Consider the following 25,963-nt stretch of genomic DNA (forward strand, 5'->3'; position numbering starts at 1 on the left):
GCCGTTAGATGGGCACCGCACTATGATGAGGTTGTATAAATATCTTCCACCACCCCTCCTTTATATAAAGAGTGAGCAGAATCTTGATCGAGTTGGCATTTGGCATTTGGCATTTGGCAAGACGGTCATTGTGTCCCTCTCATCTTTAGGCCACGTTAACTTTCTAATTAATCTCACCAAGTACTGTCAATTTTTCAGCATTATTATTGTTGTTATTATTTATTTGTTTTTTAGCGTTCTCCAGAATATATAGGAAATATATATGCAGAATGGATATTTTGTCGGTTCGAATAGGAGTTTGGTTGCAATTCACTGATTGAATTGTAATCAATTTTCTTTATGCAATCTCGGAAAGACCTTCCAGTACCGTCGTGTTCGTGCGTGGCCTGCAGTGGTGAAGACAGGAATTTAGTTCACGGAATGTAGGGTTAAAATATAAATGGAAGAAAATAATATTTGCGCTTCGTTAAAATAATATTCAGTAAAAAAAAAAAAAAATATAACTAGACAGTATTTGCGCTTTGTTAAAACCTGTTGTAATTAACGTTAATGGTGTGGAGAACTTCACTTATAATTCTTGATCTTTCATTATTTTTGTAAAAAGGTACTTAAATTTTAAAAAGTGTCAATTTGTGGTATACTTCTATCAAGTTTTTTTAATTTCAACCACCTGTTATAATTTTTCGTTAAATCCTATCAAAATTCTCAAAATACTCATGTGTTTATTTTTTTTACAAAAAATTATAAAAATGTTCAAAGATTCAGGCATGTGTATTTTTGTAAATCTCGTTAAATTATGACCAACACTAAATTCCTAACAATTTTTTCTTTTTTCCTAAAAAAAATGGGTATTTTGAAAATTTTGACAGGATTTAACGAAAAATTCTAATGAATGGTTGAAATTGGAAAAAATTGAAGATAGATAGCCTGAATTGACATTTTTTAAGTTTGTGTGTGTTTTTTTTTTTTTTTTTTTTTTTTTTTTTTTTTTTTTTTTTTGTAAAAATGATGAAAGATTAGGGATTATAAGTGAAATTCTCCCTTTAATTTAAAGTTTGGGTATCATCCGCATCTGCATAATGCGCTTATCACTTTTAGGTATTCGCATTTGCATCCGCATTCACGCGGTTATTGTGATTATTACGAACTATCTACATATGAGGTAATTGACATTTTAAGCATTAAAGTTGTAATTCTTACTCCTAGTAAATACAAAAAGGCACTATTTATATTTGAACACTATTATTCATGTCAAACTTGCTAATCGTCTTGTCATGAAAGTTTTATCCCATACATTATTTAGCTTCCTGTATCATCTATTTATAGTTGGTAAAGGGAAAAAAATAATAATAATAAAAACATATATATATATATAAGGCACCTAAATCAGAATAAATGAGAAGAGTTTTCTAGCAGTAAAATCCAACAACATTACAAGTCTAGCAAATATAAAAAACATAAATTACAAATTCGACAAACATGAATTACAAATCCGGTAAACATTAAAAAAAAAAATCCGAAATTCAAAGCATAAAAAACATAAATTAAGTTTAAATGTAACACATTCATTCATAAGTAGATATTTATGGCAATTGATCTACTGCACACTATGAATCCAAATCAGCACTCCTAAAAGTACAAATCATGAAATCAATTAAATGTAAAATATAAGACAATTGCATATATTGCAAGTAAAAAATGAAAAAAGAAAAAAGAAAAAAAAAACCTTCATTACTATAACAAACTTCTAAGCAAGAGAAAGAGACAGTTCCGTCTTTGAATTTGAAGCTTGAGTTTGAGGCCATCTACAATAGAAGATACTTGAGTTAAATGATCAAACTAAGCAATAAAAGATCTTGAGTTAAATGAATAAAATTTTCAACTGATTTCTAAACTATTAAACTTTTACTTTGCTCATCGTAGCTATCCACAAATTCTTTCAACTCCCTAATGTCAATTGAGTTGTTCCTTATCCAATTTTGTGTGTAAAAGAAGGCCTTAATAATAAGTGGAGACAATGAACTTCTAAAAGGATCCAACATATGCCCCTTGGTACTAAAGACGGATTCAGAGGCGATAATAGAAATGATGATGGTCAATACATCACGGACTATCTCTGCAAAGATGAGATATTTAGGCTCATAAATCTAATTCCACCAAGCTAAAACATCAAACTCTTTTATTTCTGTTTCACACCAATCTAACAAATACCTTTCTACCTCCGACTTACACTCCAAATCATTCTCTTCTACATAGTGTCGGGAAAACAATGAATTGAATTCTTCCATATCAGTTTTATCATCCTCCAAGTCATAATTAACACAAAACAACGTCGTTTTAATGAATTTAATTATATATCTGTATTATATATAAAGGGAATAATTAAGGATGCTGTTATTAATTTTATCTACAATCTCTAAAACCACTATCCACATATATAGATAGGGATTTTTGTTAATTGGATCCACATATGCAGACAACCAACGCGAGCAGTTATTATTTGATAGGTTGCCTCGTTTTATTTTGAGTAACTGTTTCTTCTACGTACGCCCTAGTTTTGGTCTCTAGCTCCTTCATATTGTTTGTTCTTCTCAATAAATTTTTATTCTTTAAAAAAAGAAAAAAAGCACCATAGCTTACAATTTTATATTTAATATTGAGTTAAATCGATGAAGAACGGTAGAGGTTGTATTATTTGGTGGTTCCCTTTTGTTTCTTATTGTCCCATATTGTAGGTTAATCACTGAAAAGGATGATGCTAATATTATATATTTTTTAAATTAGCGTCAATTATTATTGGCGACGGAAATGTTGTTGATGATAATCGATTATTAGCAGTAACATCTAAAAGTTGTCGCTAATGAGCTATTGGGTTGCTGGCAATAAAATCGACGCAAAGCAAATTTTTGAACAGTTGTGGCCATAGTTTTGGAGAATCAATGTTTAAAAAACACCATAGTAAATAAAAATGAAAAAAATAAAATAACATACAACACGAGAGGTAATGCTTGATGCTAGGTAGATTTTATTATATATATATATTTTTCCTGGGCAATGATATGTACAGTACTTCACCGTAAAATGATGGACTTAAATCGTTGAAGAATGCTAGACATCTAAACTTTTTTTTTTTTTTTTTTAAAAAAAAGTTTGATTTTAATTTAATTTGTCATAATCTTATAAGATGTATTATTTGAAGAAGTGTATTATAATCTTATAGAATTGTAAATATATAGGTTAAAACTAAATCTTAAAAAAAAAAAGTATTAAATGTTTAGCATTTCTCTAAATCATTTGCTAAGTTGAGGAACAAATCACAGAGCAACACGCAATTTTTGGTGCAAAAGGATAAGATCGAATGCATTGAATTCTCCACCTCTATCATTTAACTCTTATCTCTATATGCTTTTGTCTGCACTGGATTACCCAAGCCACCAAGTTTGAAATTCATTCCAATCATACGTATTGATTCCTCTTTGACATGCGTGCCAGCTGCACCAAACAAAAACTAAAAAGTAAAGGATAAGAATCGAATCCCCTATAATTATTTGTCTGAGTTTTAAAAAATTTGGACAAATAATTATAAAAAAATACATATCAAATTTATTTGATTGAATAAATAATTAAAAAAAATTTATTTTTTATTTGGTTAGCTGAGTCTCACAAGTAGTCTCTCACAATCACCTACTCAAATCATTTATAATTTTAAAAAAATTGTAGATTCTCAAATTATGAAATTTAGGCCATATCTAAGCATTAAAATGCTTGAAAAATATTACATATTAAATAGATAGCATGTTACAATTAAGAATTGAGTATTTTTTTCATCAAATTCTTGTTCTCTATGTCGTAAAAAAGTTTTGAGCAAAATTTTTTTTTAATTTTTTTGAATAAGAGGCGTCTCCATAAAAGTGAAGAAGTCATCTTTTGGGTGGAAAATTCTTTCTAATTGTCTTAATTACATGCCATATTTTTAATATATAATATTCATCAAGTGTTTTGATATGTAAAAGTGGTCTAGATTTCATAATTTTAAAATTTACAATTTTTTGTAGAGATCTTAATCCAAGAAAATGGGAACAGCAATAGTGCCTTCATGCGGGTGATCGAGAGCTGGTCTCAATCTGAGTCAAGGTTAGATATACCACATACGTTTAAAAAAAAAAAAATCTAAATATTTCCCAAAATTGTTTGTTGGTGATCAATTTACTGTCTTTACCTTAAATGATCACAATATATTCATAAATATTATTGTACATTTGATTTTGAATATTAAAAACATACATGATGGTCTACCCAGCCCGCGTATGTGCCATACCTAAGCCCTTATGGCCCTTATGGCTCATGTATCGAGAAGCTAGTCACCCACCAACTACAATTTTTATAGGCCAACCTATAACGAAGTTGACCTAAAAAATTGAGGAGGCTATAGGTATAGTATACCTTGCTTCACTGGGCTCACAATTAGGCTCTCGTATCCCAGTGCTCTTAGGTTGAAACACAGTCTAGTGTATATTCTTGGAAGTGAATATTCACACCATCAACTGCATGACATTAACAACCTTTAATTCTCTTAACTGAATTCAATCAGGATGCCCTGAAACCCTAGTACGGGAAAGCGGGAACGACCAACCCTATAAAGGAGTGTGAAATTCCGCTTTAGGTATGCAACTGTTTCTTAATCATAAAAAATGGTTCTGTCCGACCTTCAATAAACCACTCTTACTATTTGTTCTATTTAAAATCTTCCTTGAGCGCCTGGCGTGTGGTTAATGTATCAACAATGGACAAAAGGATATGAAATCAATATTATAGAATGAATTTTGTATACTACATTTATGTACGGCCACGCCTCTTCGATCACTATCATTATCTGAACCTTGATCTAAGAGCAACATGTACATATGAGGAGTTCTTTTGACACATTATTTAGAAAATGATATTAAAAACCACTGCTTCTAAAACGACCTAAATAGCTAGCTAGTTCAATTCATCCAATAAAAGACTTTTTTTATATTTTGGAGGGTGATATTTGATCAGGTCTAAACCTAATTTTCTTGGTTAATTAGAATCATAATTTTTTGTTGTTCGTAAGAGGCACAATTGTGGCTTGAATTTTCCTCGTGACGAATCGATCGTGACTGAGAGATGACATCCAACTACAACGGAAAATTGGTTGTTGAATGTCAATTTATAGTATCATCAACCAATTAAACTTGGACCACCAAGTCGAGGTCATGAATGTCCCCAGAAAGTGATATACATTGAAAGTGTCATTGCTAGATAAATCTTAGTCGATCTATGAAGTGTTAATTTATACGTCCCTCTTATTGGGATAAGAGTAAGTCGATCGGCTAAGGGTCTGTTTAGTATGACGTTAATGAGCTTAAAAAGTATTGTTAGTACCCAAAAAACTACGTAAAGTAAACATATTTCTGTTTGATAAAATACTCAACAAGACTTTTCTAAATTTTTTTGCTCTAAAAATGTCAAACGATACTAAAGTATGTTTTTTTTTAGTACGTAGAACGTGATGGTTAAATATGTTCGGTATCCCTTTTGTTTTGGGTCATTCAATTGAGTAATCTAATATATATTACTGGAAAACATTCAAATAATAATTAATTACTCGAAAGAAATATAAGTTTTTGATCATCTAAAAATTACACAACAGAATTAAATCTAAAAAATATATAACTACTATTTATGGAAGATAGAACTTGAAATAGATATAGATGTGACCATGCTCGATAGGTTTAAAATAGTAATGCTATTCAGTTGCTCTATGGACCAAGGAGAACCTCTTTAATTAACCTTTCAAAACTTTGGTAAGATGAACCTCCAATATTAGTAACTTCCACTGCTTTCTTCTTCCATTCTTGTGCCTTTTGCCTCATCGCCTTTCCTTTATCCCCTTCCATCACTTCATTAACAAGTTCTTCAATCTCACCACGTTTTACATCATGGTTGACCTCCATGCCAATTCCCCAGGTGGTACAAGCGTACCGACAATTTATTTGTTGGTCAGCGAAAAATGGCCAGCAAATAACAGGCACACCACCACAAATGCTTTCTATTGTAGAGTTCCATCCACAATGTGTTAGGAAAACACCTATTGATGGGTGTGCCAACACTTGGTCTTGGGGGCACCAAGTCACTAGCAATCCCCTATCTTTAGTCTCATCAAAAAATTCTTCAGGCAGAATTGCTGAATCTCCCATTACTACGTCTGGCCTAACAATCCACAAAAAAGGGTACTTGCTATTTGCAAGCCCCCATGCAAACTCTTTCAAATGTTGCTCGGTCATCACGGTAATACTACCATAGTTTACATACACAACAGATTTGGATTCCCTTTCATCAAGCCATTGGAGACATTTTGAATCTTCTTTCCATAAGCTTGAACTTAAGGACTTGAGTTGGCTATCAGGCACATGCCGGCCTAATAAGGGAAGCGGACCTATACTGTAAATCCGAGGGAACATGGCTGAAATTGCTTCCAGTACTTCATATTCAAACTCATCAAATGTGTTGAAGATGATTGCAGAAGAATTCAAGCAATTTCGTGCTTCTGATCCAATAACATCGAACATTATTTCATTAGTATCAGTGGTTCTAATGAAGGTAGGGAGGTCCTTGAGCCGAATGTTTTTCATGCCTGGAATCCAATTGATTGGTATGTCAAGTGTCCCGTCATCTTTGAAGCTTTCATCTGTAACATGTGGTAAATAAACTTACATTTAGGGAATATTGTCGAACTCATTCTAAATATTGCAGTTTTTACAAACTAAAATCATGTTGATATGTGACAAATTGTACGCACGTCCACTCTAGGTCAAAAAGGCATAATTATGATTTGAATATATTATTAAACAACCGTACATATTCTCATAGCCCCCCCCTTTTTTTTTTCAAAGAATTGCTAGATACTATAGTTCTGGACTAATTCTTGTTAATAATAATAATTAAAAAAAAAAAAATCAAATAGTTGATTTGGAGTGCCACACCAACATAGTTAGACAATTTTTTGGATAAAAATATAGAATTTTTTTTCATTCGCAGTAACACGCGATCAGACAACCATTTTCATAGCTTAGTTTTATTCTTCAGCTTCTTCTTTGACCCAGAGTAAGTTAATCAAGGATTAATTTGTACTAGCTCATCGTCCCAATTATATGTTAGTTGTATAGCAGTGTAATAAATAACATTTCTATTCAGTAAAAGCATGTCTTGACATGATTTTCCTCTCTTAGAGCATTTCCAATGGCTTATGTATTTTTCAATCTAGAATAGCTAATCAAAATCTATTTTATCTAGTTTAGCTAATAAATTTTAAATGCACTATACATCCGATTATCTATTCTTAACTCTATATTATTTTTTTATTATTTTTAATTTATTTATTTCATTATAGTATTTTTTTCCACATGACTTTTAAAATCATTAGTACTGGCCGGATCAAAATCTAATAGTGATCAATATCAAACAAAATCGTAATTTTAAAATCCCGGTCACATTTGGGGGATAAAATAGGGATATGAGTCTTGCACATATATATATATATATATATATATATATATATATATATATATAGCATTACTCTAATTATAAATAATTAAATTTATTAATTAATAACATGATATTAGAATAAAATTGCAGAATTCGAAGTTGACTTTATTATATAATTCCATTTAAATAATAATAATAATAATAAAAATTAACTATATATTAACACAACCATATGTCACGAACAAAACAAAATAAAGAACCAAGAGACGTACATCATGTGGTTTGCAATATTAATCAAACTTCAGACGAGGCTACTTTACGCTCGACAAAGGATGAAAACGAGAAATTCGTGAAGGAAGTACATAGAATATTACACAAAAAGAAAAGAGAAGAAAATCTTCATGCATGCAGATAAAGTACCACGAAAGCTTTAGTGCACCGAAAAAATAGCCCAACTGTTAGGAGATTGATCATCTATTTTCCAGAACTAGTGAGAAGCCAAAATAAATAGATTTACATAGTTTATCACTAAGAGTTATGTCGACCGAGCTGGGTGTAAACCGGATTACACCCAGCTCGAACACAAACCACCAAGCACATACCTTTGAATGGAACAATGCCTCTTTTGACGAGTTCGCCAAAGTTCAGACATCCCATGAGACCACAAGCTGAAGAAGTCCAAAATTGAACCTCTAGGAGACCCAAATCTTTTGCAGCTTTACGGCCGAAACTCATAACCCCATCCGAAACTATGCAAGTGACTGGAGGCACTTCAAATGTTGAGTTAAGCTTAAGCACAAGCTCTTTAAATGGGGCCAGACAATTCTTTCTTACGGAATCACATAAGGCTGGGACATCCTGGGTTGCATCCCGATCGGACGGTGGCAACCCATCGGGTATAGTTTCAAACTGGAAATCCGGTAAGCCCTTCATGTGGTCGGGTCCTTTGGACCGGACTAGCCGCATGTGGTTGAACTCGCTGTTGACAAAGGTAATGTGGAAACCCCTCGAGTGTAGTAGCTTGGCTAATCGCATCATGGGGGTCACATGCCCTTGCGCTGGGAATGGGACACATACTGCATGGGGTTTTCTGGCTTCAACTGAACCCATCTTTAGCAAATTTCAAGGCCTTGTGATTGCTAGCTTCCTTTAGCTTTGTACTATTTTATAGAAACTATGCTTCAATATTAGCCGTTAGATGACCTTGCCACATGACACCCTGCAGTTCTCGTCTTGGTGAAGTAATATATATATATATATATATACCTTGCCACATGACACCTTGCAGTTCTCGTCTTGGTGAAGTAATATATATGAATAATAATAGTTGTATATCACCCCTACAACAAATGTACAACACTCCTTCACATGGGGTGGGCCCCACAGTGTGGGGCCCACCCCATGTGAAGGGGTATTGTACATTTATATCCGACCTTGCCACATGACACCCTACAGTTCTCATCTTGGTGAAGTAATATATATATATATATATATATATATATATATATATATATAAACTGTATCTCTCACGATTCCCAAACCAACCATCTTTATTGAGCGTGAAAGTCTCGAATAAAACAAAAATCAAAGGAAAAGAGAATATGAATTTAAGTTGTTTGTTATATCAAACGGCATGAAAAGTAATACATATTTAAAATGTGATAAGTTAATAATGAGAATTGAAAATATTTTTATTAGGTTCTTATATTTTATGTTGTATAAAAGTTTTGAGAAAAACACTATCTCGTGTTTAGTAAAGAAAAAACGTCTTTTAAAAAATAAAGAAAAAGCTTTCTAGATTTTTTATTTTTTAATTTTTTAATTTTTTACCCCAATAACATATCATATTTTTAATATATAACATTTTTTATGTCGTTCGATGTAAAAAATGCTTGAATTCACATAATTTAAGAATATAAAATTTCTTTAAAATTGTATAAGATTCTAATCTATGTAAGCCTATGCAATGTCTAACACAAGGTATATACATAAATCATGGGGTTATTAAACCTTATCAGGATGATAATAAAAATAGTAACAGTAGTAACATAAATGATCCCTCAATTTGAGAGGACAAGTAGCTAGTATTTAAATAAAGTACTCTCGTGTTGGGAGTAAGTAAGAATTTAGTAATTAGGATTCCTTGAAACCTAGTAAAGGAAAGCGGGAACGACCAACCTATATAGGGAAGGTGAGATTCCTCTTTAGGTATGCAACTATTTCTTAATCATAAAAAATGGTTCTATCAGACCTTCGGTGAACCTCTCTTACTACTTGTTCTATTTAAAATCTTCCCCGAGTGCCTGCCATGTGGTTAATGTATCAACATAGAACAAACGTATATGAAATCAATATTATAGCTAGAATGAATTTTGTATACTACATTTATGTATGGCCACGTCTCTTCACTATCAATATTATGTGAACCTTGATCTAAGAGTAACATGTATGAGGAGTTCTTTTAACATATTATTTAGAAAATGATTTTAAAAACCACTGCTTCTAAAACGACCTAAGCAGCTAGCTAGTTCATCCAATAAAAGTGTTTTTTATATTTTGGAGGCCAGGTGATATTTGATCGGGTCTAAACCTAATTTCTTGGTTAATTAGAATCATAATTTTTTGTTGTTCGTAAGATCGAGGCACAATTGTGGCTTGGAGATGACATCCAACTACAATGGAAAATTGGTTGGTAAGATCGAGGCACAATTGTGGCTTGGAGATGACATCCAACTACAACGGAAAATTGGTTGGTAAGATCGAGGCACAATTGTGGCTTGGAGATGACATCCAACTACAATGGAAAATTGGTTGGTAAGATCGAGGCACAATTGTGGCTTGGAGATGACATCCAACTACAACGGAAAATTGGTTGGTAAGATCGAGGCACAATTGTGGCTTGGAGATGACATCCAACTACAACGGAAAATTGGTTGTTGAATGCAATTTATAAGTATCATCAACCAATTAAACTTGGACCACCAAGTCGAGGTCATGAATGTCCCCAGAAAGTGATATACATTGAAAGTGTCATTAATTGCTAGATAAATCTTAATCTATAAAGTGTTAATTTATACGTGCATGCCTTTTATAGGCATAAAAGTAAGTCGGCTAAGAGTCTGTTTAGTATTGCGTTAATAAGCTTAAAAAATACTATTAGTACCTGAAAAGCTGTGTAATGTTTACAACGGAAACCATTTTATGTCGAAACAAACTGAACATTAGAATCTTTCAAATTGAAATCTTCAATTCTTTTGCCCAGGCCTTTTGAGGCTTCCCTTAATTATATTCCATTGACTAATAAATTTGAGAATCTGAATCAAATTTTAGGTTGCCATCATTTTTGGTACAATAGGTATCAAATGGACCCTATTCCAGTTTGTTAGAATTAACTGGAAGTTTAATAATGAGGTCATCTGAACTATAAGCATGTATGAAAGCACGAAACCTATCTAGTTTGGATTCATGCTGTATCATCCTCAGGCCAAATTGTCCTTTTTAGACTTTTATTCAGTAAATATGTAGTAACTTTCTTTTAATGAATGAGTTTGGGGAAAATAAGTGCAATACTACAACTTTTACTATAATTCCTTACAAATTTAATTACACGACAATCCATATGATTGTTGTATGATATAACATGGGTGAAAAAAATTAATCAACAAAATTTAATTGGTAAAATTTAATTGTTTAGTATTTGGCATGGTAAGTGTCATGTGGTTTGTCACGTTAGCTTGTAAGGGACTTGTAGTAAAAGTTGTAATACTCCTAGAAGCACTATGCAGGAGTGACAATGATCTTTTTTATTTCATTTGAAATAGAGATGAGTTATTTAATGGTTATGATTTTTTGTTGTTGTATCTAACGGTGTAATTGATGTCACGTTATATAAAAATTTAAACATATCCACTACGTGACATCATGTACACCATTAAATGTAACAAAATAAAAATTTTTACCATAAAATAGTTCCTTCAAGTAAAATAGAGAGACCCTGATCCAAGAGGAAAAGGAGGAATACCATGTCTTCATTACTTTTTTTTTTTTTTTTTTTTTGAGGGAAAGTTTAAACTTTTATTGCTGACAATAACAATAACAGTACATCACAACATACCATAAAGGCGTACATCAACAACCACCTAAGGGTGTACAACCAACATGAGACAATTTCATGTAACTACAGACAGTTGCTACTAAACAAATCTAGTTAAAAGAATGGTGCTTATACGTTGATATAAACCTTTACATGAACAAGGAATTGGTCACGCATTCTGGGCCACAACCAATGACTAGATTAATATAAGCACAGAGCAAACTGTCAGAAAAACACAAAACAACCCAACAACAAAAGATCATCACAGAAAACCGGCGTCGGAAAACGCCGTCACCGGCGGTGGCGTGTGGGGCACACGCGCTCCACCAGGGACCACCCTCTTCAACAAACGACCGCCGAAGACACCCGAACCACCGAAACACCATTAGCCGCACCTTGGAAATCATATCGTAGCCCTCACGCGCTGGTACTGGGAGTGACCTCCTTGGCGCGTGCGGGCCACGCGCCAATCAGCAACACGCGTCACGGCCAAGGCTGGAGGCTGCTGAACCGAAAGAGGCCGGCGACCACCGTGGAGAGGTGTGTGTCTTGAGAAACTCGGCCAAAGTGAATAGATCTGACTCCAAAGGAAACAACATGGAAGTACGGTCAGTAACTCCGTCGGAGACACGCCAAGAAGCCACTAACCAACACCAAAACTCTCTTGAGATCTTCTGTAAAGGGACTACAACCACCGCTGGAAACCGGGGGGACAAAACCCACAGCCCTAAAGGCTGGAAGCTAAGACACCTAAACTACATAAGAACAAAACCAAAAAAACTCCCTTGCTAAAAAAAAAAGCAAAAGAAGAACCACCACCAGGAGGGGGAAGGCGTGGAACCCCCACCCCCCCCCCCAAAAAAAAAAAAACCCTCAAAAACGCTCTCTCTCTCCCTCTAAAAATTGTCGAGACTCTCTCTCTATATTATTCTCCAAAAAGGAGGGTAAGGCACCGCAAATCTTGCATGCAATTCCATGTCTTCATTATTAATTTGTAACACAAGTGACGATCTAATAGTAGTGAACTAATCATCTCCTAGTGTATCTACTCAATTGTCCGACTCACCATATATGTCAATAATAATTGTGCCTAAATTGGTGCTATGTGTTCCTTACGTGCAATTATGAAAAAATGACAGGCACCTTTATACCTATGCAATGACCGAGAGAGAGGGGGCCGGTGGGGGCCTTGGGCCCCCACTCTTAAGAAAAAAAAAAATTAAGGTAAAAAAAAATTAAATTAAATTAAGGTATTTTTTTTAGATGAATCAAATTAAGGGTTTTTTTTGCCTATTGGCTTCTAGCAAGAATTTTTGTTTTTTTGCCCCTTGGCCCTTTCTCTTTTATCATCTCTTCAACTGGTTTCATCTCATTTGGAACGATAGCTTTATTGTCAAAATATTTTCTTTTAATATTTCAAGGGCAGTAATAGACATGCCTGAAAATGTAACAATGGAAGGATCTTTACAAAGTTGTAGAGGCTTTGTTCAAAGTAAACGAAAAGGGTTTAATAAGTAGTACATTAGAAAAAGACAGGTGTAGATTTGAGGAGTCACAAGCTTGACCAAGCTCGATTTCCTAAGAATGTGTGGAAAAAATAATTGAGACCTTTTTTATTTTTTATTTTCTGAATCTTTGGACAGCTGTTTTCTTTACTTTTTTTTTTTTTCCAAAAACTCTTTTCATTTTTGCTTATTGATTTTTAATTTGAATGGAATAATAAAAATATCAAAACTGGGTTATGTTTAATTTACTTAAAATTTGTCTTTATATATATATACTTTAACCCGTACTTAAAAAAAAAATTATTTGGCCCCCTCATTAAAATGTCTGGCTCCGTGCCTGTACCTATGCTATTACTTTTCAAAAGATTGATTTGGGTAGATACATGGTGTCCCTACAATCTTTACATGGTGTTCACACCGTTCTATAAAAGGAAATGCTAAAGATGAGTCTTTCATCCTCCTTGTCACTCCTTTTTCCTTAAAAAAATTGAATTTTATATTATAAAGGAGCGACAAAGAGGGATGAGGGGTGCATGTGTAGAAGAACTCTTCTATAAAAGCAAGTTCCCCACTTTAAGCTAATTTCAAGGAGTACAATTGCATGTATTACCCCTCACCTTTTTATTTTTATTTTTTATTTTTTTAATTATTATTATTTATGGGTTATTCCTAAAATGATGTGCCTCACATGTTTCTATGTGAGGCACATTGATTCTCTCTCTCTCTCTCTCTCTCTCTCTCTCTCTCTAATTTGTTCCTTTCATTGTTTGCATACTTGTAATTATCAATAAAATACTGAATTTCCAACTATATCTCTAAAAAAAAAAAAAAAAATATGAGATTTGACTATAATTGTTTGAATGGTGGCCCAAAATTTAGGTGCATTGTCATAAAGCAAGCAGGATCCTCAATCAAAAGGTAGCACCGAGGTCCCATATATTTAGCATAGAAAATTGAGTATAAACCATGTGTAGGCTCCAAATATTTGGGATGCATCCCAAATATGCAACTTAATTGGTATTTATTTCAAACTAACTATATATATGATTTGAACATAATATGATCATCCCCAACAACATATTTGAGAAATTATATAAATTAATTTGTGTTATCTATGTATGTGTGGATCTCTCATATAAGACTTATTTGAAACCTTGAGGGGTTCCACAAGGTTGGTGTTGATTAACATTCTAGGGGATTTTTTTATTTTATTTTATTTAATTTTTTTTTTCCTGAGCTTTGCTGCCCTCTTAAGTGTAGTCCAAAAGTTACATTGTTTGCCAAATTGCCATCTATGTACTTTTAGGAGAAGGTATTGTCCTTAGATAACTTTGAAATAAGATCAGATTATATACGGTAATGAGTCCAGGATTTTTGCTAAAGATCTCAAATTTTGATGCGGGTCAGATTAAAAATTTAGACCGAGTATAATGAGTCGTCCATGTTACATATTGCATGCAATATGAACAACTTATTGCATCCAATCTCATCAGGAGATCACTATTCCCTATAATAATCCAAGTGCCCGTATTAATCAATATTCAGCCAAAAGAGCTACCCATCAAGTAACAGATGATCATTCATGATCAGCGAAAAAGGGAACAAAGATCGATTGTTATAATTTTGGTCTTGTTTGGTAAGGGAAGGGGAATTGGTAATGAGAGTTGAAATTGATAGATGTGATATAAATAAAAAAGAATTTGTATAGAAAAGTGAAAAAATTTTGTATTGTAGTAATTTTTTTTTATTTAAATAATAATAAAAAATTATTAATGTAATATAAAGTTTAAATATTTTAAAATTAATTGATTTTAGTATAAGTAAAGAGGGGAGTGAGAATTCACCTTCTCTTACCACCTTCCCTTACCAAACAAGCAATTTATGTCATAGAAATTTACAGCTCTATGCATATCTTGAAATGAAATTGATGCTAGCTATTGTTCAAAAGGGTACCACGATGGACACCTCTAATTAGAGCGCAGCTTTTGGGTGACTTGTCATGGAACGTACCTTATAACAGAGAGCAGCTTTTTGATGGCTTCCGATCAATCTTTCTTTCTTTTTCTTCTTTTTTTTTTTTTTTTTTTTTTAAGAAAAAAATTTATTTATTTATTTATTTTTAATTTTAATTAGTTTCTTTCTTGCTCTGACATGGTTTTTCTGTCTTTGGTATATATGGACAAAGGATTTAGCTCTAGCTAGTTGCGTACTCCTAACTTCCTATGTCCCAACTTCCTAGTTGATTTGTCACTGTTCTATTCCAAGTCACATTAAGCATGCATGCCATCTTGTACGTCTGAATTATTCCAACTTCCTAGCTACCACATGCAACTTGATGCAATATTATTCATTGTGGTTTACATCATTGTGGTTTTCTATTAAATAGAGATGGCTCAAACTTGGAACACATATCTAAAACATGGAGGGTAAGGTTACTATAGTCTGACATATATTAGACATGACCCATTCCTAGTCTGTTACATATGACCCTACAACTGGTCGATTCTATACATAGTTGGGTACAGCTAAGCAAAGTAACAAGCTACATCAAATGTTGCCCCATGCATGCCCTTCAAAAGTCATTATTATTATTATTATTATTATTATTATTTTTTGAACTTATAAAGGGAATATATATTAATGCAAGTAGGGTAACCTAAGTAGAGCCAAAAACATAGATTTGATATGAAGATGCTAGCGTATATATACATGGCACAATATTATTCAATCATTGAGTACTGCTAAAACTTTGTAGTTAGAACCTAGCTAATTAAACTAAAAGAAATTTTGCTTAAGACTAATGCACATTAGCTGAAGTTGTGTGTTTATAGTGATTTCTCTTATTAACTGCTTACACGTTATGTTAGCCACCGAAATAGACTGGTCTATCCTGGTATAACAGTATTACCGAGCCAAGACACATAATTAATGCTTATGTCTAGCCTATACTCCTAGATGATAAGTTGCATGTCATTGGTTTTTTATTTTCTATTTGTTTTTCATGGGTCACTAATTTAGTGTTAGTTTGGTTTAGTGAATTGAAATTTGAAAAAAAATAAATTTCAAAACACAATTTTTAAAAATACAGTTAAGCTCTTAGTAAAATTTGTGATTGAAAAAAAAAAAATTAGTATCTAATGGAAAATTCAATTATGTATTTTTTTTTTTTTGGCACTTATGTTTTCAACGTTGAGAAAATTCAATTTATGATGATATCTTTTTATTATTAATGAGCTCTACTTCAAATGACATTTTCTCTCTTGAATATAAGCTCACTAGCACTAGAGCTCTACTTCAAATGACAATAAGGAAATCTGAAGCAATGAATTTTTGAAAGATTTCTTTACAATTAAGAAATAAGAAATAGAATTTAGAGAATCTTCTGCTAATACTCTAACAAAACTGTGAATTCAAGACTTGATAGCAAGGAAGCTAGAGTAATATTTAATTTAAAGGATTTCACAAACTCTATGATGATATAAAGTTTTTAGGACGGCCTCACCAAAGTATAAACCATGAATTATTCTTGCAACATTTTGTCAATAATGCAAAAAGATGAGAAAGCCCAACTGCCCAAGCACCTGGGGCAATTAAACCTCTAGAAATAAATGCATCGGTAAGTAATTAGTTACTTGAAAACACTTGAATAATTACTTGAAAGAAATATAATTCGGTCATCATCTAAGGATTACACAACATAATTACATCTCAAAAATAATAACTACTAATTATGCATGCATGAAAGATAGAACATATATGATGCCATAGATATAGCTGTGACCATGCATGGTAGATATATATGCTTACAATAGTTACACTATTTAGTTGCCATATGGAGCATGGAGAGCCTCCTCAATTAACCTTTCAAAATTCTTGTAAGAAGAACCTCCAATATCAGTAGCTTCAACTGCTTTCTTTTTCCATTCTAGTGCCTTTTGCCTCATTTCCTTCCCCTTATCCCCTTTCATCACTTCTTTAACAAGCGCTTCAATCTCAACACGTTTTACATCGGGGTTGACCTCCATACCAATCCCCCAGGAGGTACAAGCATACCGACAATTCGTATGTTGCTCTGAGAAAAATGGCCAACAAATAATAGGCACACCATAACATATGCTTTCCAATGTAGAGTTCCATCCGCAATGTGTTAGGAAAAGTCCTATTGATCGATGGGTGTGCTAGAACTTGCTCTTGGGGGCACCAACTTACTAGCAATCCCCTATCCTTGGTTTCCTCAAAAAACTGTTCAGGCAAATTTGTCGAACCTCCCAATGCCACATCTGGCCTAACTATCCACAAAAATGGGTGCTTGCTATTTGCAAGCCCCCATGCAAACTCTTTCAAATATTGTTCAGTCATCACGGTTATGCTGCCATAGTTTACATACACAATAGAATTGGGTTCCCATTTATCAAGCCATTGGAGACATTTGGAGTCTTCCTTCCATAAGCTTAAACTTAAGGATTTGTATTGGCTATTAGGCACATGCCGGCCTAGTAAGGGAAGTGGGCCTATATTGTAAATGCGAGGGAATATGGTTGAAATTGCATCTAGTACTTCATATTCAAACTCATCAAATGTGTTGAAGATGATCGAAGAAGAATTTAAACAATTTTGTGCTTCTGATCCATGCATATCGAACATGGTTTCATTAATATCAGTAGTTCTAATGAAGCTAGGAAGGTCTTTGAGCCGAATGTTTTTCATGCCTGAGATCCAGTCGATTGGTGTGTCAAGTGTGCCGTCTTCTTTGAAGTTTTCGTCTGTAGCACGTGGTAAATAAAATTATGTTTAGGGAATATGTTGTTAAGCTCATGCTAAATATTGCAATTTTTACAAACAAAAATCGTGTATATATGACAAAATTGCATGTCTCATTATATGGGTGTGAGCTAACCCACCAATTGATGTGCCCTGGGCAGGGCTAGAGATTCCCTGTCCTTTGCCACTGCTCCATCAGACTTTTGCAGTGAAAATGTTACAAAGACTACTGTCGTTTAGTCATCAAATATGTTATGTTTGATAAAGGTTTTGTAGTGGAATTTTTGTTTGAATACTAATAAGAAGTTATTGATGTAGTATACAGTAAAAAGAAGTTTTATATTATTTGTAAGAAAAAATGAAAAAAAAAATTATGGTTTTTATAGGGTTTTTTGTTTGAATAATAATAAGAAGTTATTAATGTGATATAAAAAATATGAATGTTTACGAGTTGACTTTTTGTTTTTTAAAAAAAAAACACAAAAAATGAGTTGTTTGCCAAACCGTGAGGTTGTTTGGCAAACCCCTTCCCTCAACCCCAATTTTCTCTTAAAATATCAACTTCAAATCATTTTAACTTTTTTCAAATTTTTTATTTTTTTTTTTAAAAAATAACATGATATTAGAGTAAAAATGTCCAATTCCAACATGACTTTTTACTATAATTCCATTTAGATAAAAAAAATTTCATGTTTAGACCAACTGATCACGATTTAACAATTAACAAACAACCAAAATCAACAAAACAAAACATTGGTGTTTCGGATGAGGTCTAAATAGCCCAATCAAGTGCACAAACAAGAGGAAGTACAACATAGTATCATGCAAGCTTTATTGCACAAAAATACCCCAATTCAGTACATACCTTTGAATGGAATAATGTCTCTTTTGACGAGTTCATTGAAGTTCAGATATGCCATGAAGCCACAAGCTGAAGCAGTCCAAAATTGAACCACCGGTATACCCAACTCTTTTGCAACTTCACGACCAAAACCCGTAAGCCCATCTGAAACTATGCAAGTGATTGGAGGCACTTCAGACGTGGAGTTAAGCTCAAGTACAAGCTCTTTAAACGGGGCTAAACAATTCTTTCTTGTAGAATCGCCTAAGGCTGGGATATCTTGGGTTACATCATAGTCCGGCGGCAACCCATCCGATATAGTTTCAAACCGGAAATCCGGTAAGCCCTTTATGTAATCGGGACCCTTAGACCGGATTAGTCGTATGTGACTGAACTCTGTGTTGACAAAAGTTATGCGGAAGCCCCTTGAGTGCAGGAGCTTGGCTAATCGCATCATGGGGGTCACATGCCCTTGTGTTGGGAATGGGACGCAAACTGCATGAGGTTTTCTGGCTTCAATTCAAGTACTGAACCCATCCTTAGCAAATTTCAAGGCCTTGTGATAGCTTCCTTTAGCTTTGTACCATTTTATCGGGAAAGATGCTTCAATATTAGCCAGACGTTCGATGGGCACTGTGTCACTGTGATGAGGTTGAGTAAATATATATTTCACCACCGCTTTCTATAAAAGAGTAAAAGATTCCAAAAACCAACATATGGGAACACTATTGTCTCGTTATGTAAAAAACCAACAATAAATTAAGATTCCCAATCTCGGAGCACATCGCAATTATTATAAGTTATCATAGATATGTATGTATATAAACTTGTGTTAATAGATAACTCAATATGCACGGACGCACATGCACCACACAATTTTGTAATCATGAAGTACAGAAAGTTACCACGACAAGATTTTATTTTGAGAACATTACATTTTTAGTCCCTCAAACTAAAATGTTTCAAAACTACTAAAACTACTATTATTTTTATGTACAATTTTGAGGGCTTCAAATACTACTAGCATGCGGGTTGAGTTCATGTGCAGCATTAATTCCCTATATATGCTTAGAACGGTAGAATTATCTATCAATGTTTTCACTATCACTCATTAATTAAATTTAATTAGCTTATCCATTTTTTCCCCTCTTTTCTTATATCTTTTTCTTTTCTTGTTGCCTTCATGTTAGAAATATAAGGTTATAAGAAGAAGAATGAAAACAAAAACATTGAGATTGTTAGAAAAATATTATGTGAGAAAGAACAAAGATCTGAAATAAAAAGATAGTTTAAGGCACGATGAATCGTTATCTTTAAGATGATATTTGTGTAACGATCCACCCCCAATGACACAATACTGTCCGCTTTTGGCTCTCCATACCAGACTTCCCAGAAGGTCACCCATCCTGGGATTGCTTTCGCAGAGGTTCGCTTAACTGCGGAGTTCTGATAGGTTCATTGCCATCACGGCTTTAAAACGCGTTGTGTCATATAGGGTGCATTTATACATATAAGCACATCCTCATTCCCAGGCGATGTGGGACGTCACAATCACCCCCCCTTGGGACCTAGCGTCCTCGCTGGCGACCCTCATGGGATCACCCCATTCTTGGCACCCCAGCGAGTGCCCGCCGGCAACCCTCTTGGGCTTGTGCACGCTCCCACCATCTCAGGCTGGGCAATAGCTCTGATACCAGAGTAACGATCCACCCCCAATGACACAATACTGTCCGCTTTTGGCTCCCCATACCAGACTTCCCAGGAGGTCACCCATCCTGGGATTGCTCTCGCAGAGGCTCGCTTAACTGCGGAATTCTGATAGGTTCATTGCCATCACGGCTTTAAAACGCGTTGTGTCATATAGGGTGCATTTATACATATAAGCACATCCTCATTCCCAGGCGATGTGGGACGTCATAATTTGCCTCCATTCTGAATGAGTTTACTAATAGGTTGCTAACAAATCGTCTTCAAAATACAACAAAGCTATAAATTCTACATATAGCAATTTTGAAGAATTCCTACAATTTCACTTGTGAATTTCTAAAATTGATAATGAAAAACTGAATGATAAAATCGGTAGAGAAAGATTATATTTATAAATGTTGAAGGGGCACATATGAAAAGTCATAATTTTTCATTTCATGTAATTGACAGCAGTTACGATATAAATATAAAGTCAATAGATTTTTGGTTAGGTGCTTGAAGTTGTCCATATCTCTCACAAAGAGAGAGAGAGATTAAATTAAAAAAAAATGTTGAAAATCATAAGAAAATTGTTAATGTAATGTCTCAACCACAGGATATATATACGGTCGGTCCATGTAGAATTTCAGAGTATATTAGTTTTCAAGCTTGCTCATCTAGTGAGCTTGTATAAGATTATATATAGAACATAAAAGTAGTATTGTTTACATGATAAGCCTTAGCTTATAGTATTCTAATCTAACTCAAACTCTTAGATAGAAATCTAATTACAAATAAATCGTATTCTAGTCTAACTCAAACTCTTAGATAAAAATCTAATTACAAATAAATCGTATTCTAGTCTAACACAAACTCTTGAAAAATGCTTCATATTAAAAAAATAGCATGTTACAGTTGAGAATTGAGTATATTTTCATTAAGTTCTTGTTCTCTATGTTGTAAAAAGGCTTTGAGTAAAAAATTATCTCTTAATTTTTTTGAATAAGAGGCATATCTGTAAAAGTGAAGAAGTTTTTTGGGAGAAAAATTCTTTTTAGTTATCTTAATTACATGACAACTTTTAAATATATGACTTTTTTAAGCGTTTTGTTGGATAAAGACATTTTAAAATTCGTAATTTGAGAATTTAAAAATTTGTGGAGATCCTAGTCCAAGAAAATGGGGACAACATTAATTAGTGTTAAACCTATAGATGCAGCTGTCACAGAAGCAGCTCAAGCCACTGCCACTAAGGCAGCACACATGGCACCAAAGGCCACTGCCAGCAAAGGAAAGTCTCAAGCCGCATCTACTGATATTGCAGCCATCAATGCTGCAATATCAAACCCTGCCAGCAAAGGAAAGTCTCAAGACTTGCATGGAGACAATTAGCCAACTGTCGATACTGCAGACATCACAGCTGCCAATGCTGCAGCAAATCATGCTGCGACACACACCACAAAAGGGAAGAAAGGGCACCAAGATATGTGCAATCAAAAAAAAGGAGGAAAGTGATTCATGCACAACCCTTAGCATAATTAGTGCATAATATTAATGCAATTAGATCATAATGACAAATCAAGAAAAACTCGCCATGGATACATTTGACACACTGCTTGCAGTGCTCTTCAATACCACCTAAAGATACAATTTTTCACCATTTTACCTATGTGGCAAGGTGATCATTCACCTTAATTTATTAATTTATTTTTTTTAAAAAAAAAAAAACTAAAAAAGTAGTGAGGGACCACCTTACCACATAAACAAGATAGTAAAAAATTGTATCTTTAGATGGTGATGAATTATTACTCACTCTTCAAAGTATACAGAAATATAGCCGTTGCACTCACAAGGAAAGAAAGCTGGATGATATAATTTCATTATAATTAATTACATGTATCAATTCTGATTTTACTGTAAATTAGAATTATAGTTTTCCTTTCTCTGTTTCAGTGTTTCTATACATAGTAGTATATATTGATATAATCGGTTACTTGAAAATAATTGAATAAAATTTCCCTCAGTTTATCACTTCTTTTAATTAGTGCCTTCATGCGGGTGATCGAGAGCATGGTCTCAATCTGAGTCAAGGTTAGATATATATACCACATAGTAACCATGGCAACTTTTTGATCGTAATTAATCCAAAATTCCTACATAGACTTTTCTTCTTCTTTTTTTTCTTTTTTTTTTTTTCTTCAGTGTACGTCCAAACCCTTGTTTCTTTTGTTCCTCTCCAAGGATTGTAGTTTTGTAATTTGTTAAGTATATACAACTGCATCGAGCTTTTTCCTAGTGTTTCAAAGTGGGTTAAGGGGAAAAAAAATCTAAATATTTCCCAAAATTGTTTGTTGGTGATCAATTTACTGTCGTCACCTTAAATGATCACAAAATATTCATAAATATCATTGTAAATTTGATTTTGAATATTAGGGGTGTGTAGATTAACTGATTACCGCTTACTGACCGCCTACCAAACCGCAACCGAACCGGCATCAACTGCCTACCGACTTAACCGACAAAATTCGTTTTGGTAGTCAGAAGAGAATCTTTTAACCGAAAACTGGTTGGTTCGGTAGGCGGTCGGTTAAGCAGTTAACCGAATTACCGAACCGACAATTAGCGGACCAGTTAACCGAACTGCCTAACCGAAATGACGCCGTTTTAGTGATAATGAAACAACGCTGTTTCAATTCTCTCTTTTTTTTTTTTTTTTTTTTTTTTTTTTTTTTTAAAAAAAAAAAAAAAAAAAAAAAAAAAATAATAATAATAATAATAATAATAATAATATAAAAAAAAAACAGCGTCGTTTCGTTACACATGAAACGACACCGTTTTATAAGGACTATATATTCATCGCTTTCTCGTGACCTATCCCCTCTCCATTCCATTTTATTTTTCACTGAAGCTGCCGCGGCGCCTCCCCATGACGGCCGACCCCACCTGTGACCTGCCCTAGTGCCATCTCCCCATTTGCCGACTACTGTCCTCTCCCGCTCGGATACATGCAAGCACTGTAATTTTTAGCTTGTTACTATTAAATTATGGTTTTTTAACTTTTGTTTGAAATTCTGGAGCTTTTAAAACTAGTAATGTTTGGAATTCTGGAGTTGTTGCCTGTTGGTGCCTTGGTGGAAACTTGATAAGTTTATACTTATTATTGTGAGTTGGTATTGAGATAGAGATGGAAGATATTCTTTTTGTTTGATGTGTGCTATAATGAATCATGAATTTGATATTCTAATTTACTAGAATATGCAAAGGATTTCTAAGCAAATTCTTTTAGACTGTCTTTCATCAGTTTCAATGTTTCATGCATTTTTAATTTTTTTCTTGCATGTTTTAGGATGATGAAGATATTACTATTTTTTCCTGCTACTTTTTTTCCCCTGCTTTTAGTCTTTAGAACATATGTTTTCCTACTCTCTTTTTTATTTTTATTTTTATTTTTTTCCCTGCAGGCTGCAGCTAGCTAAGTAGCTAGTAGCTGAACATTAAGTTATTTTTATTTTTATTCAAGTATTAATGTATTATTGAAGAAAAGTGAAGTAATTTTGTAATTTATTATGAATGTATGATTGTGGATTTGTGCACTGTGGTAATGTGGTTTGCACTCAGCACTGAGTGTTTGAGTGCATTTGACTCATTTTGCAATTTGCAGTTTTGTACAAAGCACAATTGCTCATTTGCACTCACCGTGAATTAACTTAATTGGATTTTTATGTAATTATGTTATGTTTTCCACTTTTTCAGTTTTTTCTGTCTTTATGTATTATTATTTTATTTAATTTTTTTAATTATGTAAAAATGACTCCAGGTTGACAAGGTATAAAAATATTCAATAATTTTAATTTTCATTTGAAATTTTGAATGGGCCATTGGCATTGACTTGTGATGGACCATGGACTAGTGGTGTGGTGGTGCAGGGCCTGTTGGGCAGCATGGGTTGCTGACAAATACTGAAAAACAAAGGCCTTGAAATTATTTTGACCCATTAAAAAATGAGGCCCAAATTAAGAAGGACCAGAAGGCCCATTTTTAGGCTTAATGTTGACCTAAATTGATTAACCGACCGCCTTAACTGATTGTTAATCGACGCCTTAACCGACCGCCTATTGACCGATTAACCAACCTCCTTAACCAAGCTAACCGAAAACTTCAAAAATATTCCTTGTCGGTTAAATGTCGATGAATTAACCGACCAAGTCGGTTAACCGAAACGACTTAGCTAATTTAACCGCCTATCGAACTGCTGCATACTCATATTGAATATTAAAACCATACCTAATGGTGTACCCAACCCCGATGTGCCATACCTAAGCTCAAATGGCCCTTAAGGCTCATGTATCAACAAGTCACCTACCAACTGCAATTTTCATAGGCTAACCTATGACTTTGTTAACTTAAAAAATTAAGGAGGCTAGTGGTATACTCTGCTTCACTGGGCTCATTAGGCTTGTTTATCCTAGTGCTCTTAGATTGAAACACAGTTCAATGTACAGTCAAAGCCTTTCAATGACGGAACAGGATCCTCTCCATTTAGTTATAATTCAAGGGCATAGTTGTCTTTTTACATTTTTATGGAATGTGAAAAACAACTATACCTCTAGTTTATAACTAAATGGATACTCTCCATTTTCACTTGAAATGGAGAGGATCCAAATTCTTCAATGACTAAAGAGTGAGGGGACTTATGTGCAGAAGCTAAGGCCCACTTATTAGAGGGTTTGACGGCCTGTCAGAGAGAACCAGGATCAAATAGGTCAACAAGTGACCTCTCGGTCAGGCACAAGGTCAATCCTAGCTCAAAGATTAAGATGTACATATATTATGAAGGAACGCACCGCAACCGATGAACCATGATATCTCGCTATGTTAGATAATGGTCTTCCCATGCTAGAAACCTCCTTCAATATTCATGGAAGGGAATATTCACATCATCAATTGCATGACATTAACAACCTTTGATTCTCTTAACTGAATTCAATCAGGAGACCCTGAAACCCTAGTACGGGAAAGCAGGAACAACCAACCTATTTAGGGTTGTTAGAAATATTCCTCTTTAGGTATGCAACTATTTCTTAATCATCATAAATGGTTCTATCGGACCTTCGGTGAACCTCTCTTACTTTTTGCTCTATTTAAAATCTTCCTCGAGTGCCTGGCGTGTGGTTAATGTATCAACACCGGCCAAACGTATATGAAATCAATATTATAGAATGAATTTTGTATACTACATTTTTGTACGGCCACGTCTCTTGATTACTATCATTATCTGAACCTTGATCTAAGAGCAACATGTATGAGGAGTTCTTTTGACACATTATTTAGAAAATGATATTAAAAACCACTGCTTCTAAAACGACCTAAGTAGCTAGTTCATCCAATAAAAGAGTTTTTTATATTAATTTTGAAGGGCAGGTGATATTTGATCAGGTCTAAACCTAATTTTCTTGGTTAATTTTCGTAAGATCGAGGCACAATTGTGGCTTGGAGATGACATCCAACTACAACGAAAAATTGGTTGTTGAATGTCAATATAGTATCATCAACCAATTAAACTTGGAC

The 25,963-nt window shown here is 33.8% G+C and overlaps 1 protein-coding gene and 1 pseudogene across 1 annotated transcript; both read right to left on the reverse strand.

Moving 5' to 3' along the window:
* Positions 1-5,676: 5,676 nt before the first annotated feature.
* Positions 5,677-8,702, reverse strand: LOC133857656 (linamarin synthase 1-like). The gene is made up of 2 exons (XM_062292948.1): positions 8,112-8,702; positions 5,677-6,712 (listed from the first exon to the last, which is right to left on the reverse strand). Exons 1-2 carry the CDS (start codon positions 8,617-8,619, stop codon positions 5,784-5,786), a joined length of 1,437 nt encoding a protein of 478 aa, XP_062148932.1. The 5' UTR covers positions 8,620-8,702; the 3' UTR covers positions 5,677-5,783.
* An 8,052-nt stretch (positions 8,703-16,754) lies between these two features.
* On the reverse strand, positions 16,755-19,393 carry LOC133857663 (linamarin synthase 2-like; annotated as a pseudogene).
* Positions 19,394-25,963: the final 6,570 nt, after the last annotated feature.

The sequence above is a fragment of the Alnus glutinosa genome, chromosome 14 (assembly GCF_958979055.1).
Source record: "Alnus glutinosa chromosome 14, dhAlnGlut1.1, whole genome shotgun sequence".
Classification (NCBI taxonomy): Eukaryota; Viridiplantae; Streptophyta; class Magnoliopsida; order Fagales; family Betulaceae; genus Alnus; species Alnus glutinosa.